This window comes from Diabrotica undecimpunctata, chromosome 4 (genome assembly GCF_040954645.1).
Source record: "Diabrotica undecimpunctata isolate CICGRU chromosome 4, icDiaUnde3, whole genome shotgun sequence".
Taxonomy (NCBI): domain Eukaryota; kingdom Metazoa; phylum Arthropoda; class Insecta; order Coleoptera; family Chrysomelidae; genus Diabrotica; species Diabrotica undecimpunctata.
In genome coordinates this window covers 78,340,127-78,358,879 of record NC_092806.1, presented here as the reverse complement: position 1 = coordinate 78,358,879, position 18,753 = coordinate 78,340,127, and the positions used below count along the sequence as shown (strand labels likewise).

The following is an 18,753-nucleotide window of genomic DNA, read 5'->3' as shown; positions in this document are numbered from 1 at the left end:
TTGAAAAAGGTCTTGAGAATTTGATAACCCAAAAGGTAAAACTAAAAACCTGTAAGTTCCATAGTGTGTAGAGAAACAACATTTCCATGAAGAATTTTCATCAATTGAAAGTTGGTGATAACTTTCAGATAAATCAAAAACAGAATATACATTTTTGTTTAATAATTTTGAACATATTTCCTCAATGGACTCCCCAACTCTAGGTTTGCGTACTATATGTTTATTCAGATCTGAGGGATCTAAACATATTCTTAATTTACCATTACTCTTTTCGACTATCACCATTCTATTAATACTTGCCCTGGGGTCTATGTTTTCTACCTTAACAATTGCTTTTCTTTGGACTAATCTATCTAGCTCAGTTTTAAGTGAATTTCTAATTTTTATTGGACACTTGGTAGGTGGATAGCAAACTGGTTCAAATTTATCATTTGTTGTAATTTCATATGTGCCAGGAAATTTGCCTGACCCTGTGAAAACTTCAAAATTTTCATTGATAAATTTATCTGTTAAATCAGACCGGCCTATCTTATTTATTTTTATAGAATCAATACGTTTTACCAAACTTAAATTTAAACATGTTTGTCCACATATCAGAACCTGACTTGCACCATCCACAATGACAAAATCTTCAAAAATATTCTTACCCTTACATTTTACATTTAAATTTACTACACCTATAGGATGAGACACATTTCCATCAAATGCCTTTAACACATATTCAGTAGGCCTGGTTTTAAATTGACAATTAAATTTTTTATAAACATTTACATCTGCCCCTGTGTCTAACTTAGCTTTCAATTTATAATTTTCAACCTCTATATACTCTTCCCAAGTGTCTATCAAATCAACATTACATACCTTTTTCCTGCTGTTAACATTTCTTACAAAAAATTCATTAGAAGAGGTTGACTCACAATCATCTTTTTCAGTACTTTTAATATTTTTGACCTTGCAGGCAACTGCATAATGGTTTTTTAGTCCACACTTGTTACACTTCTTGCCATAAGCTGGGCATTCCCTCGGACCATGCTTTTTTGCACACCTTCTGCATAAAAAAACTTCTTCTTCAACTTCTTTCTCTTCATTCCAAGGTTTCTTCTTTATATCATATTTCTTTTTCTCTATCTTCTGTGTATGATTAATATTTCCTGTGTTATATTGAAACTGTAAATTTTGAGATCTACTTTGCTCACTTGTTCTGCAGAATTCTATAGCTTTATTTAAACTTAATTTGTCTATTCGCAGGAGGGCTTCTCGTGTGGTCGGATCCCTAATTCCCATAACAATTTTGTCTCTTAATGCCTTGTCTTCACATGACTCATCGGGATCTAGGGCACTGTAATTGCAACTTCTAACCAAATGTCTGCACTCTGTCAAAAAATGTTCAAATGTCTCCCCATCTTCTTGTACTCGTTTTATAAAGTTGTACCTCTCAAAGCATTCGTTAACTCTTGGGTTCACATACTTATCTAACAGCTGCATTGTGAATTCATACTTATTTAGTTCTTCATCAGGGATAACAAAAGTAGCCATAATCAGTGCTGATTCATGGCCAATAATATTTCGCAGGATGGATAACTTCACCTGATCTACAGCGTCGTGTTGTCCTGTTGCTACTAAATAATCTTCGAATGAAATTTTCCAAAATTTCCATTCTGAAGCGGCACTCTGACCCTGGAGGTCGAAATCTTGGGATAACTTAACATAACCTATTCCATTGACCATGCTTGCCATTTTGGGAACACTTAAATTTTTCTTTTTAATAAACTTAGCACTTAACTTTATCCTTGGACACGTAGATTCCATAAATTGACTGCGCCATGTTTAAAGTATGTTAATAAGGTCTCAATTAAACTACTGTATTGGCTGAACATATATTAATAATATTCATACATTACATGATCATGTCACCCATTGTCCCCGTTGGGAAGTGGTGTTGACTTGACATTGACATATTTGACATAGTTACCAGGTTTACGTTAAGCCTATCTTACATTAATGTCAAACAATTGTAGCAATACAAATTTCGTTTGTAGTAGGCAATGGATGTTGTCAATCTGTAAAAAGGCAATGCTTTACAGAATTTCGTTCGACTTAAATTACATGATAACTATTATCAGACTGAGCCAAACATGCATCGATTTTCATTGCAGCTCTGGCCTTTTCAGCTTTCCTTGGCTGTAGTTCATGATTGGCCCTCAAGTTTGTTTTGTCAGATTCGTCAGCTGCGTCTATGCGTAACTTAAATTTATTACACTGTTAACATGTGTCCTTTCTAGGATGGTGAACATATAGGTTTTGCACAGAAAATATGTTTCTGTACATGTTTTTACTGAGTGGTTGCAATCCATCTTCGAGTCATTTTTCTTTGTATAAAGTAAACATGTTTCTAACATTAATACAGAGATCTAAGTATCTTCTGTTTGGATTATGAGTTCTCATATAATAATGGTGTAAACAGGAAAATTGTTGATATGATTTGTTACAAACCCAATACGCGCTTTATCAGTTTTATTGGAACTTGCACTCTTCCCTCCTAAATCTTCTCCTACTCTACCAGACTTTTCTTTCTACAAGGCTCTTGTCATTCTACCATCAGAAATTTGAAATGTTTGCAAAAAATACTGCTTACCAACAATTTGACTGAAGCCCTCAATGTTCAAAAAATACTTATGTGTACAGACCTTCATTCCTCTACTTCCTTTACGCCTTCGCCTATTCGAAACTGCTATTTTTCGTACTAGGCCACATAAATAACAATGTTGTGTTTTATAGTCACCCATACCCCCAAACAAGTCAAAGAGAATTTTCCGACTTGCTTCACCAACCTTCTCGTAACATATTTTATTGCACTTACAGTCTTTATTTTCAAATATTTTATTCTTACCAGCATTTCTTTCTGCACTTGTAACATGCCTTTTCCACAAAGGAGAATTTTTTATCTTTTTGACAACAATATCTTCATCCTTTTCCCAGCAATGATACACATTTTTATTACTAAGTTATCAATTTATGTATTCCCAAGTAACGACTAAAATACCCGGCGAAACAAGTAAAAAGCTATTATGTCATCAGTGACAAATACTTACCATCACTACTTCTTGATTCTTTTGGTGGAACATAATCCAAGTGTGTTATGTCATCATCTGAATCGAAGAGGAAATTTGACGACATAATTACTATAAAATCAAATGTAAACTAAGATTTAAAACTCATTTGTAATAGAAAATACAAGAAAAATGCTTTAAAAAATAATGTTAACGTTTTTTTACATAAGTTCAGTATCTTTCTGCCATCTAGTAGGAAGTATTGGAAGTTAGACGTACACCACTTTTACAGGTAACCCTTTGAAGTTAAAGCTATTGCATAGTGATAAAAGTACAAATTATACAAAAACCTGACTTACACCACTTTTGCTCTCAGCGGCTCATATATTAATATTACTCAGTTAACATTTAACTGCCTTGTTAAGGTAGTTAAATAAGGTAAACTGTTTTTTAGTAATGTTTCCTGTAAAATAGAGTGGCGTAATCATTTTTTTAATTTCCTTTTCATTTTAAACAAATTATCAAAATAAATCGCAAACATTTAAATGAAAAAAGTAATTTTTGGCGTTTTTCAATTTTTATAATTTTTTTAAAATACCACTATATTTTTTTATTTCATTAAAAAGTAGATGTTTAACAAGAAAATGAGCTCTAGCAGACGTAAAAACATAAAAATAAAAAGTTTCATGAAAATGTAATGACTTTTACAGAAATAAAAAATGAAAACCTAAAAAAGGACGATTTTTTTTATTTTTCTCGGTAATTTTGACATTATGTTAAAACTGTTATATAACACAAGTTGTAGATGTTTATATTATTATAACTTTCGTATTTGATACTGTTCGTAATTGTTAATCAAAGATTATCAATCCATATTTATAATAATATAATTTTTCAGGTATGATTTTGAATTATTTAACTACTCCTTACATGGATATCTGGAGTATGGCATACCCGATAATGATCCATCTTCACTGCTGGCCGCCATAAGTATGAAAGATTTTCAACAAAACGATTTACCCAAAGTATATTAAAACAACAAGTTTTAAAGATCCGTCTCAAGCTTGATCAATTTTAACAAAATTGTGATAATTAGTTTATAGGTTGTTTTGCCTTTTTGGAATAATAAAAATAGATTTATAACTAACTGTGTTATTTGTTAAAATATTTTCCTCTGATTTTTATTATCTTATTTATATTAAACATAGTTTTACTTATACATAATAATAATTTTCTTGTAGTTTACAGAACTTAATTTTCATAGGTTACTTAATTTTTGAGCCTGGATTACACAGGGCTTCTAAATTGTTTTTCCAATACTCTACCACATAAAAGACTGTAACGTTATAAACGTCACGGGTTTGTTATTTTTCTTCAAATGATTATTTTATTCTGATTCATTTCTCATTATTATTCATCTATTAACCTTGTATTTTGTTTCACTATTTTTCTTCTAAAAATAGTTGGCGCTTAACTTTTCTATCAACTAAATATTCTCTTTAATCATTATCCTTCATTGCATCGCAATATTATTCTTTGTATACCCCCATATTTACACCCTCTAAATGTTTAATAAAATAGCAACCAATGTCTAACTATAAAACTACCACATAGATCATTGGGTGAAAATGTTTAACAATACAATGACTCCCCAGTCGTGTAACTATGAAACGACATTTGAGATCCCAATTTTATTGTTAGGGCTTTGACTAGCTCTTTCTCAGGTGTAGGTACACCTTATCTTAATGAAAACCGTACAATGAGAAGTTTGACAGGGACAAATAAAAGATTATACTAACTAATCATATTTATTAAATACAAAGAAATTAAATTTAATATCAAAAAAATCTTACCTCAGTTTTACAAATTAATAAAAACGTAAAAATATACTTACGACAATTATGTAACTATCACTTCTGGAGGAGAGCTAAAGATGGTTTCACATGAGCCATTTCTGGAGAAGATAAATGTATTCTCACATGAAGATAATTATGGGATTCAGATGTATGCAGGCTTCAATAGAGATGTTAATCCATCGTTGTAGCAGCTAGAATTTTAGGCTGGCTACATCCCTTTGATAGGTAGTCGTGAAGAACACCAGTTGAAGGAACACCCACCAAAAAGGTGACAAGACAATGAGGGTCCAATACGTAAGAAAAATCCAAGAAGTAAAGTGTGTGAACCGTAAAAATGGATTTCTGAACGATTTCTTGTTTAAATGAAGAAAAAAATTCTCTCTTTCTAAAAATTCTTTTAATTGAAACTTACATGACAAGCGGAAATCGGACTTACCAACAGACAAATAATTTATAAATAGTCGGAAATAAATGAAAGTTACTATACTACAAGGGCAAATGAGAATTTAACTGAAATAAATAAATATTTAAATTGAGGAATAATGATTAAACCGAATATTTAGTTAATAGAGAAGTGGAGCAACAACTATTTTTAGAAGAAAAAAGTGGTACAGTATTCGGTACTGTAGACTAGCGCAAAGCTTTATATGTACTATGTTTTCTGTATTTAAAAATTTTCGTAAAAATCCATGTGCTAACTTAGAAATTTCTTCCAAAGTATAAATATGAAAATTCAACTTAAAATATTTTACTAATAACTCTTTTTGTTGCACTTTAATATAATAGTTGAACTGATAATTGTAAAAATCAGACATTATATTTATATGAAATTATTTTAAAACGAGAAGTGTATAGAATAAAAATTAACGCCCGATTTCATAATGACACCTAAAGTAAACCTTAACTAATGTTCACTTTAAGACCAAAGTGCATTTAATGGCACACCCGGTTTCGTAAAACCTACAACTCTTTTCATAATTAAAAGTAAACTTTAGTGTTTAAAAATTAGTAGGTTAGTAATTGCGTTTCTATCAATTTTGCTTTGTTTTTGTCGACATAACCTTATTTCTTATTGTACGTTAATTTGTGTATAAAGTTGTTAATTGTTATTAGTTATTTCCGTATTAAAAGGAAGTCTTTCTTTAAAGTTCACAAAAAGAGGAACTTTTACTTATTGAGGAAATATGCAAATATAAATCAATTATAGAGACCAAGAAAAAATATTAACGAAAACTAGGAGTTTTAAATGAAGAGAATGATCGATAAAAGGACACAGAAGAGAGAAAATGCCAATCATGAAAGAGATATTAAGGAACAAGGAACAAGATATTGTTTGGACATTTAATACAAAAAATTATTAGTACAAAGCACAAATAACTGCAGCTATGCATCTTGGAAATCATAGAATGGCATAGAACTATTCTTCAACTTGGACCATTTTATCATTTGTTTGATACATTTTAATGTACTGTCTGCTTCATGATACAATTGCTGTAAAATTATTTCGATAATTCTTGAAGCTGTTGCCTTCAACTTACACTATCTATATATTGGACACTACTTACAGGATATTTATGAAAATTGGTTTATGGGGATTACAAATTATAACAAACTTCATCATCATCATTATTACCATCATCAGTGGTGCTACAGTTCTAGTTGAGCCTCTACCTTGCGCAGTCATTCTGTTCATCGCCAACCGTTGCCAGTTTGCAGGGCCGATCTTCCTCGTCCACACTACACCTCCATCTCAGTCTTGGTCTACCTCTACTCCTATTTCCTGGTGCCGCTAATATGACAAACTTAAATAAAATAATTTAACAGACATGTGACTTCCGGTTATACCGGGGGTGAACAGAAATTTAATTATTTTAAATATAACACCCTGTATATTATAGCATTTTTAGATTCTGCCTAAAATTGTAGACAAAATTTGTATAAAGCACCATACGTCAAAACTTATATTTTTTGAGTTATTCGTCTTTTTAAAAGATGTTAACAGATAAGTAGAGACACACTTTTCAATGTTAATAGCTCATCAATTTACAAATATATTGTCTTTTTGCAACACAAAAATTTTTGCATACAAAGATTAGGTAACATTAATAGTATAGCAAGCGGGGTACAAACTCACTTTGGTAACCTGTCCATCAGGGTCTCCGATGTGTGAACGCATCGATGGCCTAGTTTGACCTTGGGGGTTTACAAGAAGTACAAAAAGTGATCGTTAATGACCAGAGGGTTGTAAGAAGTGGTCACTTATCGCTAGATCTCTTCTTCATTCCCGAAGAAGTGATAGACAATGACCAGAAGGTCGTACGAAGTGGTCGCTTATCTCTAGATCTCTTCTTCTTCTTCAATGACCAGAGAGGGGTGTATATGAGTGGAATGGACCACTCTGTATGTGAAGTGCAAAACTCATCGCTTATCTTTCGATCTCGTCTTCTTTTCGTTAAATTTTGACAGGATGATCGAAATAAATTTTGTACTGAGACTTGAAAAATTTGTGTGAGTTAAAAAATAAATTGTACGGACTTGACAAGTCTTATCTGTCTATCCTAGCCTAGTCTAGTCTGTGTACTCTTACAAAGTGTAGAGAAATAGCTTTTTTCTTTAAGTATATTTAAGTATGACGTGAAATTTTGTCAGTCAGTAATCAAAATGTGTCTTGAGGTGTACACGCTACAACCGGAAAATTTTTATTCAAGACTCGCAACTTTTACGAATTGGAAGGGGAAGAAATCTGAAATTGAGTTAGCTGCTTGTGGATTTTACTATCTTCAATTCGGTGATAGAGTATGTCTCAAATGTGGTATAAAGATTTATAAATGGGAAACAAATGACAACGCAATTGAAGAACAAAAAAATATAGTCCTGCTTGTGATTTTGTAGAATCAGTGTATCGTGTTTTTAAAATAATAAACAACAAACAACTTCAACGAAACTTTGAGTTAGAAAAAGAAATATGCCTGTACCTGTGAAATATAAATGTCCAAAGTGTGATGACACTGACCAACGAAATGAGCTGTGTATAAATTGTGAATTGGAAGAGGTGTACAAGGAAGAGAGTGGTGCTAAAAATATACCTAGTAGAATGTATGTAAAGAGACACGAGACCGCAACAATAAAAATAATGTAATCGCATGTTAAAAAATAAGAATAATAAAATAGCTGTAAATAGAACACAAAGTTCATTTTCATTGTACTCTTTGAACATGCCTGTACCCGTGAAATATAAATGTACAAAGTGTGGTGGTGAAACTGAGATTCCAAATACACCTTGTGTAAATTGTTACTTAAAAAGTATATTCACACAATTTGCTGTTGACAAAAACATCCCAAGTCATACATTTATACAAAAATAAGTATGCCTGTACCTGTGAAGTATAAATGGCCAAAGTATGAAGGAGAGACTGACAAATTGTATAAATTGTGAGTACATACAATTATTGAAATCAAAATCTGGTGCCAAGTAGTATGTTTGGTGAAATGTGAGCTTATTTGTTTAAGGACTAGAAAAATTATATATATATATATATATATATATATATATATATATATATATATATATATATATATATATATATATATATATATATTTTTAGTGGATTTTCTTGGGCTTAGGTTCATAAAAAAATTTGATTTGGTACTAAGGCATTTTCATATATTTATTCGACGTTTCGGCAGGAAATCCATGCCTTTTTCAAGAAGTAATATTGACTAAAAAAACATTTTATGACAGACATAATACGATTTAAAAGTTAAACTTTTGACTTACCAAGCATGTAAAAATTTGTTACTAAAAAGTAGACGTCACAATTAAAATAATATTAAAAACATAGGACATACCCACTAAGTCACTACATGTAAAATATATTTTAGATCTAATGTGTTGTTTATTGAAGTTAGTTTATCGTTTAAACAACCAGTTATTTTAACATCATAGGCGTTCTGAGATTGTCTTATTATGTGTTTTTAAATTAAGTTAAAATATATTTTGTTCAAATTTTTGACATCTTTTTTATCATTTATTGCATTATTATTTTTTTTTATTTGTATAGACTCTAGAAGCTCTCTCTTTTTCCTGTTGGGTTCACTTTTTAGGATCTTGGTTTTCTCAAAATCAAATTTATGTTTTTTTTCGTTTTCATGTTTTGTGAGGGCGGTTGAGTTTTTTTTGTCATATTTGTGGGAACGTATTCTTGAGTTAAGTAGCTGACTGGTTTGTCCAATATAAACTCCATCACAATTCGAGCAGGGAATTTCATATACAACATGCGATCTTTTTAATAGAGGGGTTTTTGTTTTTAATCTTGTAAAATTCTTTTTCAAAAGATTGTGCCCTTTATGAGCAACCATAATATTATGTTTGGACAGAAGATTTGCAATTTGTTCTGATAATCCTTTTATATAGGGAAGAGACATATAGTTTTTCTTTACCGTGTTGGTTTCATTGTTATTATTGTTATTGTAAAATTTATGCAGTCGCGATTTGAAAGTGTTGTCGATAAGGTGGTGTGGGTATGAATTAAGTGTTAGTGCTGTTTTTGCTTTTTTAATGGCCTGAGGTCTATTAATAGGATCGGATAATCTAATAGCTCTATCGGCGAGTCCGATAACTACTGATTTCTTTTGAGACAGGGGATGATGAGAGTTGAAATTCAGATATCTCGATGACCAGGTTTTTTTGGTGTACCATGAAGTAGTTATAGTGCTGTTTTCCCTATGTAAGGTCAGGTCCAGAAAATTAATTTGATGATTTTTTTCAATTTCTAATGTAAATTTTAGTTTTTGGTGAAAGTTATTGAATTCATTTAGTAAAATATCCATTTTATCCTCTGGTGCTGCGCTCAAGCAGTCATCTATATAGCGATAGAAAAAAGGTATATCAAAATCTATTTTATTTAAAACAATTTCCTCTAGATGCTCTAAAACTAATTGAGCGATGGCACTGGATATGCTAGCACCCATAGCACATCCATCTGTTTGTTGGAAGATTTTGTTTTTATATAGGAAATAGGTTGATTTTAATGTTGTTTCGACTGCTAGCAGAAATTCTTCTAGAGGGATGTCTGTGAACGCTTTGATTTCATTCCACTTTTTTTTAATAATGTCTTTCGCTAAAGCTATTGGAATATTGGTGTATAAAGATACCACATCGAGAGAAACTAATTTATAATTTGGAGGTAAATGTATATTTTTGAGTTTTAATTTCAGGTGATCAGCGTCTTTTAAAGATTTTATATTGGACAAACCAGTCAGCTACTTAACTCAAGAATACGTTCCCACAAATATGACAAAAAAAACTCAACCGCCCTCACAAAACATGAAAACGAAAAAAAACATAAATTTGATTTTGAGAAAACCAAGATCCTAAAAAGTGAACCCAACAGGAAAAAGAGAGAGCTTCTAGAGTCTATACAAATAAAAAAAAAATAATAATGCAATAAATGATAAAAAAGATGTCAAAAATTTGAACAAAATATATTTTAACTTAATTTAAAAACACATAATAAGACAATCTCAGAACGCCTATGATGTTAAAATAACTGGTTGTTTAAACGATAAACTAACTTCAATAAACAACACATTAGATCTAAAATATATTTTACATGTAGTGACTTAGTGGGTATGTCCTATGTTTTTAATATTATTTTAATTGTGACGTCTACTTTTTAGTAACAAATTTTTACATGCTTGGTAAGTCAAAAGTTTAACTTTTAAATCGTATTATGTCTGTCATAAAATGTTTTTTTAGTCAATATTACTTCTTGAAAAAGGCATGGATTTCCTGCCGAAACGTCGAATAAATATATGAAAATGCCTTAGTACCAAATCAAATTTTTTTATGAACCTAAGCCCAAGAAAATCCACTAAAAAAATATATATTAAGGTTCAAGAACTAAACTCAAACAATATATTTAGGCATGGGTGAAAATGTGCCTTTCTACCTTGGTATTGAAACCAACTTCGGAAAAACAACCGTCCAACAGATGAAACTCTACAAAAAATTATTGACTAAGAGGACAAATCAAAGAAATCGAAGAATTTTTTTACTTAGATGTAAAACAGAAAATTTAATACCAAACTTTTTAAATTTAAATATAGAACACATTATTCTTAATTCTGTAAACCTTGCACGTAAATTTGGTAACGTTTTTACTGTATTCACAAAACAAACCTTGAATTTACTCATAGCAGATACCACTATCTCATTAAAAACTTTAGACTCGGAACTAGAAAAACTAGAAACAAAATTAATCGAAGCATTACCAGTTGCTACTTTTAATACATTTAAAGAAACATCCATACAATACAATGAACGTACTTTTTGTAAAATTCGCGATAGAAATATCAAAAAAATTAATATGCTATCATTAAAATCGGATAATAAAAATCTCAATAATAAATTGCAGGATACTTGGTTAGAAAATTTAACAAATGCAGAAATTCCCAGTGACGTACAAGATGTTTTAAGTCTAGGAGATAATTTTGCGGTTCCCATCCGTAATAAAAATGATATCCCAACATCAGAAATTATTTGTTCAATTGAGAGTTCAATTTCTAACTTAAGTACAAATGTACAGGATGATATCAGAACTAAATGTTGTAACATTTTGACAAACTTTAAAAACAAAAACAAATACCCTTTTGAAAACAAAACAATACAAAAGAAAATTAAAAAGACAAAAGCTTTTTTAAACGAGAACCCCAATTTAGTTGTTCTGAAACCTGACAAAACTAACAAGACTGTTATTATGGAGTCCGAAGACTATGACAGTAAAATGAATTCTCTATTGAATGACAACACAACATACCGTGAAATGAAAAATGATCCTACAAATATTTTCCAAAAAAGAAATAACGAATTAGTCGACAGATGGGAAAAAATGTGCTACATCTCACCTAACACTGCTAATTCGCTCAAGATACATAATGCTGTAATTCCAAAAATATACGGTCTACCCAAAACACATAAAGAGGGTGTACCGCTGAGACCTATTGTTTCATGCATTCAGTCTCCTTTTGAAAACCTTTCAAAATATTTGAAGAACATTATTTCCAACGTAATAAATAAAAATCCACACTATTTAAAAGACGCTGATCACCTGAAATTAAAACTCAAAAATATACATTTACCTCCAAATTATAAATTAGTTTCTCTCGATGTGGTATCTTTATACACCAATATTCCAATAGCTTTAGCGAAAGACATTATTAAAAAAAAGTGGAATGAAATCAAAGCGTTCACAGACATCCCTCTAGAAGAATTTCTGCTAGCAGTCGAAACAACATTAAAATCAACCTATTTCCTATATAAAAACAAAATCTTCCAACAAACAGATGGATGTGCTATGGGTGCTAGCATATCCAGTGCCATCGCTCAATTAGTTTTAGAGCATCTAGAGGAAATTGTTTTAAATAAAATAGATTTTGATATACCTTTTTTCTATCGCTATATAGATGACTGCTTGAGCGCAGCACCAGAGGATAAAATGGATATTTTACTAAATGAATTCAATAACTTTCACCAAAAACTAAAATTTACATTAGAAATTGAAAAAAATCATCAAATTAATTTTCTGGACCTGACCTTACATAGAGAAAACAGCACTATAACTACTTCATGGTACACCAAAAAAACCTGGTCATCGAGATATCTGAATTTCAACTCTCATCATCCCCTGTCTCAAAAGAAATCAGTAGTTATCGGACTCGCCGATAGAGCTATTAGATTATCCGATCCTATTAATAGACCTCAGGCCATTAAAAAAGCAAAAACAGCACTAACACTTAATTCATACCCACACCACCTTATCGACAACACTTTCAAATCGCGACTGCATAAATTTTACAATAACAATAATAACAATGAAACCAACACGGTAAAGAAAAACTATATGTCTCTTCCCTATATAAAAGGATTATCAGAACAAATTGCAAATCTTCTGTCCAAACATAATATTATGGTTGCTCATAAAGGGCACAATCTTTTGAAAAAGAATTTTACAAGATTAAAAACAAAAACCCCTCTATTAATAAGATCGCATGTTGTATATGAAATTCCCTGCTCGAATTGTGATGGAGTTTATATTGGACAAACCAGTCAGCTACTTAACTCAAGAATACGTTCCCACAAATATGACAAAAAAAACTCAACCGCCCTCACAAAACATGAAAACGAAAAAAAACATAAATTTGATTTTGAGAAAACCAAGATCCTAAAAAGTGAACCCAACAGGAAAAAGAGAGAGCTTCTAGAGTCTATACAAATAAAAAAAAAATAATAATGCAATAAATGATAAAAAAGATGTCAAAAATTTGAACAAAATATATTTTAACTTAATTTAAAAACACATAATAAGACAATCTCAGAACGCCTATGATGTTAAAATAACTGGTTGTTTAAACGATAAACTAACTTCAATAAACAACACATTAGATCTAAAATATATTTTACATGTAGTGACTTAGTGGGTATGTCCTATGTTTTTAATATTATTTTAATTGTGACGTCTACTTTTTAGTAACAAATTTTTACATGCTTGGTAAGTCAAAAGTTTAACTTTTAAATCGTATTATAGTAGAGTGTTAGAGGGGGTTTAGCAATCAAGAATACAGCGAAATAGCGTGGTACAGGCAAAAAATCCTTGATCGTGTAGTCTGAAGGGGGTTTGTGGATCAGCGTTGGGAAGTTGATGGGGGGCTATGAAATCATAATGTTTGGCTTTAATGGGGGGACTGTGGATCATGATTGTTATATAGGGGAGTATTAGTAGTTCTTGGAGTATCTAAAAGGTCCTGTGGGTGTTATTCTGGGGGTTGGCAGTAGGTTTGGACCAAATTTCTGAATATTATGGGGGTTTTGAATCACGAATGATATACCCGACCGTTCTGGGTGTATGTATGTATGTATGTATGTATGTGTGTGTATGTATGTATGTATGTATGTGTGTGTGTATGTAAAAAATAGAAAAGAAATATAATTCTATTTTTTTATTGTTTTAAAATGTATGTATGTATATCAGTATACTAGTTTTCTTAGAATCACACAGTTTAGGTTCGAAAAGAATTGTTTTATTGATGAAAAGTAGGCTGTTGTATATACTACTAATAATAATATTTAGTTGTGATTAAATATTTACTATACAAGTACATATTTGCTTTAAAATGTCCAGACCAATAATTTTGTATAAATTATTGTTAAGAATTTACCTGGTATTAAACAAAACCAATAATATAATTTAGTTGTGATTAAATATTTACTAAATATCCAAATACGTACCTGCTTTAACAAAAATGTTATTAAGAATTTTTATTTGAAACCGAAGAGAAACAAGTCCATTAATTTATTATTCATTAAATATTGCAAAAATAAATATTTGCATTATTTGATTAGATCAATAATTTTTGAATAAATTATTATTAAGAATATTAACCTTTAAGAGTATTAACAAAGAAAGTCATTATAAATTGACTTGTTTATTGGGGAAACAAGTCCATAAACAAATGTTGAAAAAGATGACATTTTAATCTGCATAATATTATAAGAACATTATGTCGATAAATTTTTAAATATTTAATTATATTGTATAATAATTCTAAGTCATTCGTATGCAAATCACATTCAAATTAACATCCTTAACTGTATATAAATAGGTACACAAATAAAAAAAAATCATTTTATTTTGTCTTTAAACCACAAAAGAAAAGAACAACTAATCTGGTGAGTAAAATCATTTTTTATATATTATGTAATTACTATAATTTACACTGATAAACAAAATTTGCATTTAGAAATTTGTAGGTATTTTATTACTGTTTTATGTTCTCATGTTTCGTTGCAAATTACTGTCTTATTTCTAAAACAAAGAAATAAAGGAAAAAATAGTATTTTTAGTCCGAAAATAAATAAAAAACATAATGTTCTATTTAATTTTAATAAAATATACATTTTATATAAAATAAATAAACAAATATTGCCAAAATGAATACTGCTACAGCTCTACTTGGGATTCAACTTTTTCTAATTTATTTCGCACATCGACCTTGTTTTATTTCCAATTGTTGTGACTTTTCCCGCATTCTCCTCCATAAATTAAATATAATTCCTGCAATCATTATTGTTAGGCAAACTGCGATATAATACAAGATCAAACTAGTACACTGCTGATTTGTCCCAGATTCGCAATTTATGATTTTGGTCCACAAAGTCTCAACTATTCTTCCATGTTGCTTTAAAAATTTAAGTTTAAAGTTTATACTATCTTGTGGTATTGTTGCGTTCAGAGTTAGTGAAATATTTGGAACGTATATAGTCATTTTTGTCCAGTTAGAGCAGGTTTCATAATGATTTCCGTGGTCAAAACAGATCCAGACTTCTTGAGTATTAAACGGGTGAGAAAGAAATAGCGTATTGTTTATGACTGCAGTTAAAAGTATATATTGTACATCCAACATTTTCCATATCACTAAAAAAATTATCTATTTTCTTCTATTTATATAGAGAGTTGAGTGTAAAAATTATGCTTGAATGGATCAAAATGATTAATACATTTAGAAAAATGCACTTATAGTCCATTTTATTTTTTTCACGTTTCTCGATTGTTTTGCTGTCACTAGTTTCCGTTTTGTTATTTTTATTGTTTTTTTCACCACGTTTTTGATTTATTTTGTTGTCACTAGTTTCCGTTCTGTTGTTTTTATGGAAAAGATTGTGTATATTCGATGCAAACGTACAATTAGGACTGAATTTTATATGTTCCTTATAAATGTCATCATTTGACATCCATCTATAAATTTCTACATTACAATGAAAACATTTTACAATATCTTGTAGTTGTAAAAAATAAAAGCCATATGCAGCCAACTCAATGGCCGATATCAGTCCTTTCCAGTTTTTAAACGTCGATAATCTATAATAGAAATTAGTTAAACTAGTTGTGTTAAAATCATTGTGATAAAAGCCAGCTATATCGTAACCTCTTTCTTTATCACACATCGTGAATACTAATAAAATTTATAAAAAATATTTGCCTTTATATGATACAGAAAGGGTGGGGAAATAAATAAAACATGTTATTTTTTTTTTTTTCAACAATTTATTGCATAACAAACGTATCGAACAAATAATATACATTAGTTAAAGCACACATACATAAATTGTTGGTATGTCCCATACATTTCGGCAAAGACATTTGGAGACTAGGAGTTTCTTCCAATTCATATACTTTATCTTTCAAGTAGGTCCTAATGTATTCAGCTTTTTCTTTTCCTTTAACCATTACGACTGAAGCGTTTTTTGTGTGAAAATGTAAAATATTGGAAAACTGAAACATTGGTGTGAAACCGTTTTCCCATTGTAAAAAATGGTAGTTGCTCGATAACCAATTGGCTTTTCGGAAATCCTCCAAGTCTAATAGTTTTTTTGCAAAAGGAGGTCGAAAAATATAATGGGCTGCTTGTTTTCCATCGTATATGGCCAATTCCTTAGGAAAAAACTTTTTCTTACCTATTGTAAAGCCCTGAACGTCAACGACTACTCGCATATTTGAAGTTGTCGTAACTGACGTATAGTTGTTTTGTAATTGAGATATATTTGTAGGTCTTGTTTAAGAATTTTCAATTTTTGGAGATGCTGCTTACGCAATCGTTCTTTAAAAGAGACTAATTTAACAAAATTAAAATAACAGAGACGATGTCGTAAATTTGGGAATAACTTATTATTATTTGTGTATGATTTCATTAAAAAAATTTCAAACAGAAAAGAAAAAAGGAAAAATGTATGTATGTTTGTTTGTAAAGTCTGTATGTCTGTTGGTGACTTTCGAAAAATAAAAAAAAAAAAAGTTTATACTTGTCTTGTCTCTAAAAGTCTGTTAGTGACTTTCGATAATTGAGAAAAATGATTATACTTGTCTTACAATCTTTGTTAGCGGGTTGTAATAAAATTCTTTCTCATGTAAAATGAGACAGTACGCTGAGATATTAGTACCTATTGGCTTAGTAGTTTCAAATTCAATTCTCAGAGTAACAGATCCACTTTGAAGAACTTCAGGCTGACGAGAGCAATCGATATGTACTATGGGTGCTTTTTCCTTAAATTCTTGTGGAGTTAATAATGGTTGATTACTTGTTAGATGATAATAAGATTCTTGAAAATTTGCAAACATTTCATATAAAGTAGCAAAGCGGTTACTGTCAAAATCTAGCTCCAGATCATTGTACGGATATCTGTTAGAATTTAGAAAAACACGAATATTTCTCAGGTTACAATGATCAAATTGACTCAGGTCCTTTAACAAATTTCCTTTTCTTCCGTCTTGTAATGCAATAATAACATGCCTCGGGCTTTCTAATTTAGTAGATGTTTTGACAGGCCACGTATGTCTCGTGGAATTTGGTAAAGCAGGGTATTCGATTAGCTCCCAGCTTCTAAATTTAATGGGTAGCTCATTATTACTATTGAGGATTTTATTTAATATAATCTGTTGAGAAATCGAAGGAGTAACGTGAGGAACATGCCATGATAGCTTTAACAGCTTTATCTTTGGATGTTCTGTCTCATCTGTTGATAATACTGCGTCTATGTCATCTTTATCTCGAATCAGTACCAATTCTTGTCTCATTCCCATAATAATTTTTGTAAAATCTTCAAATATTCCCAACCAAAGTCTGAGCGGAATAAATAAATTAAAATTTCCTTTGTCATCAGTTAGAATGCGGTCTTTTTCATTTGGACACCACCCTGCGTTAATTAAAAGTTTAGATGTATTATCGTTTAATGACAAATAATTTTTAATAGTAGAAACTAAGCCCAGATTTCGTACGGAATCTACATTTACCCCGTTTAATTCATATCGAATTTCTCGAAACAAGTAGGCAATAGCGTTATTAATAAATTTGAATTTTGTTGGAACTTGATTTTTGTCGGTCAGTAATTGACCTTCAATGTAAATATAGCTATTACTGGGCGCAGTAAGAGCGTCAAAATCTGTTATTATTATTCTGACCTCATCATTGTAGTTAGGAGATGCTGAATTGTACGGTTGATAACTATGAAATTGGCAGTTTTCGATTGATGTATCACTAAAGGGCTCATCGGTAACACTTAATAAATCCATTATTAAATAAGAACGTGAAAACCAAGCGCTTTCAAAAAGTTACGATTGCGTACGGTTAGCAGTTTGGGCCGCGCTGTCGAAGAACTGTAATGTTTTTTGTTGCGTTGTCGTCTTTTATAGTTTTGTAAATGTTTCGGAAAAGCAGCAGTTTTGTAAAAATGCAATACCATATTTGCTATTGAATTTTCCGCAAATGTAGACGTACGGTAATTGTTTCACCTCGAAAATTGATCAATTCACCTGTTTGATCCAAAACTCGGACAGTTATGTTGTTAATAGTTTTAACACTAACGGGAAAATACAATATAGTAACAGGTTGTTCAACTATTTTATAGCCACTCGGAACGGTCGGAAAGAACTCGTGAATAATATGAACAGGATCGGAATTTAAAAAGGAACCAGTGGCTATATTGCAATCCAAGAGAATTGTGTTTACTTTCGAGATATTAACTGGAACTGAAGATGTATGTTCTTTGTTAGGTTCAAGTTTTATTTTTGGAAATCCCAGTAAAGATCCTATTGAATTATCTACACTAAAATCAATCCAATCGTTACTTTTCAAGGAAATTAGTGAAGTTATGGGATCTCCAGTAATATGAATTATTGTTTCATTACCTTCAATAAACTTATTTTTAATTATTTTTATAAGGTCGTTCATTTCGTAAGCTCCTGTGGGAATTTTATATTTAAATTTATTCTCGGCACCCCAAACGAGCATGTTAT

At 30.6% G+C, this 18,753-nt stretch overlaps 2 protein-coding genes across 5 annotated transcripts in view; one reads left to right on the top strand and one right to left on the bottom strand.

Moving 5' to 3' along the window:
- LOC140439714 (carbohydrate sulfotransferase 11-like) overlaps positions 1-4,171 on the top strand; it is a 91,961-nt gene extending 87,790 nt beyond the window's left edge. The window contains exon 7 of one of the 2 annotated variants that reach the window (XM_072529812.1): positions 3,949-4,171. In XM_072529812.1, coding sequence (XP_072385913.1) covers positions 3,949-4,084 — 136 coding nt within the window. In that variant the 3' untranslated portion in view covers positions 4,085-4,171. The remainder of the gene's footprint in view (positions 1-3,948) is intronic. The other variant, XM_072529811.1, reaches the window with a different exon arrangement.
- The window catches only part of LOC140439716 (uncharacterized), a 241,028-nt gene that overhangs the window by 175,893 nt on the left and 46,382 nt on the right, over positions 1-18,753 (bottom strand). The window lies entirely within an intron of this gene.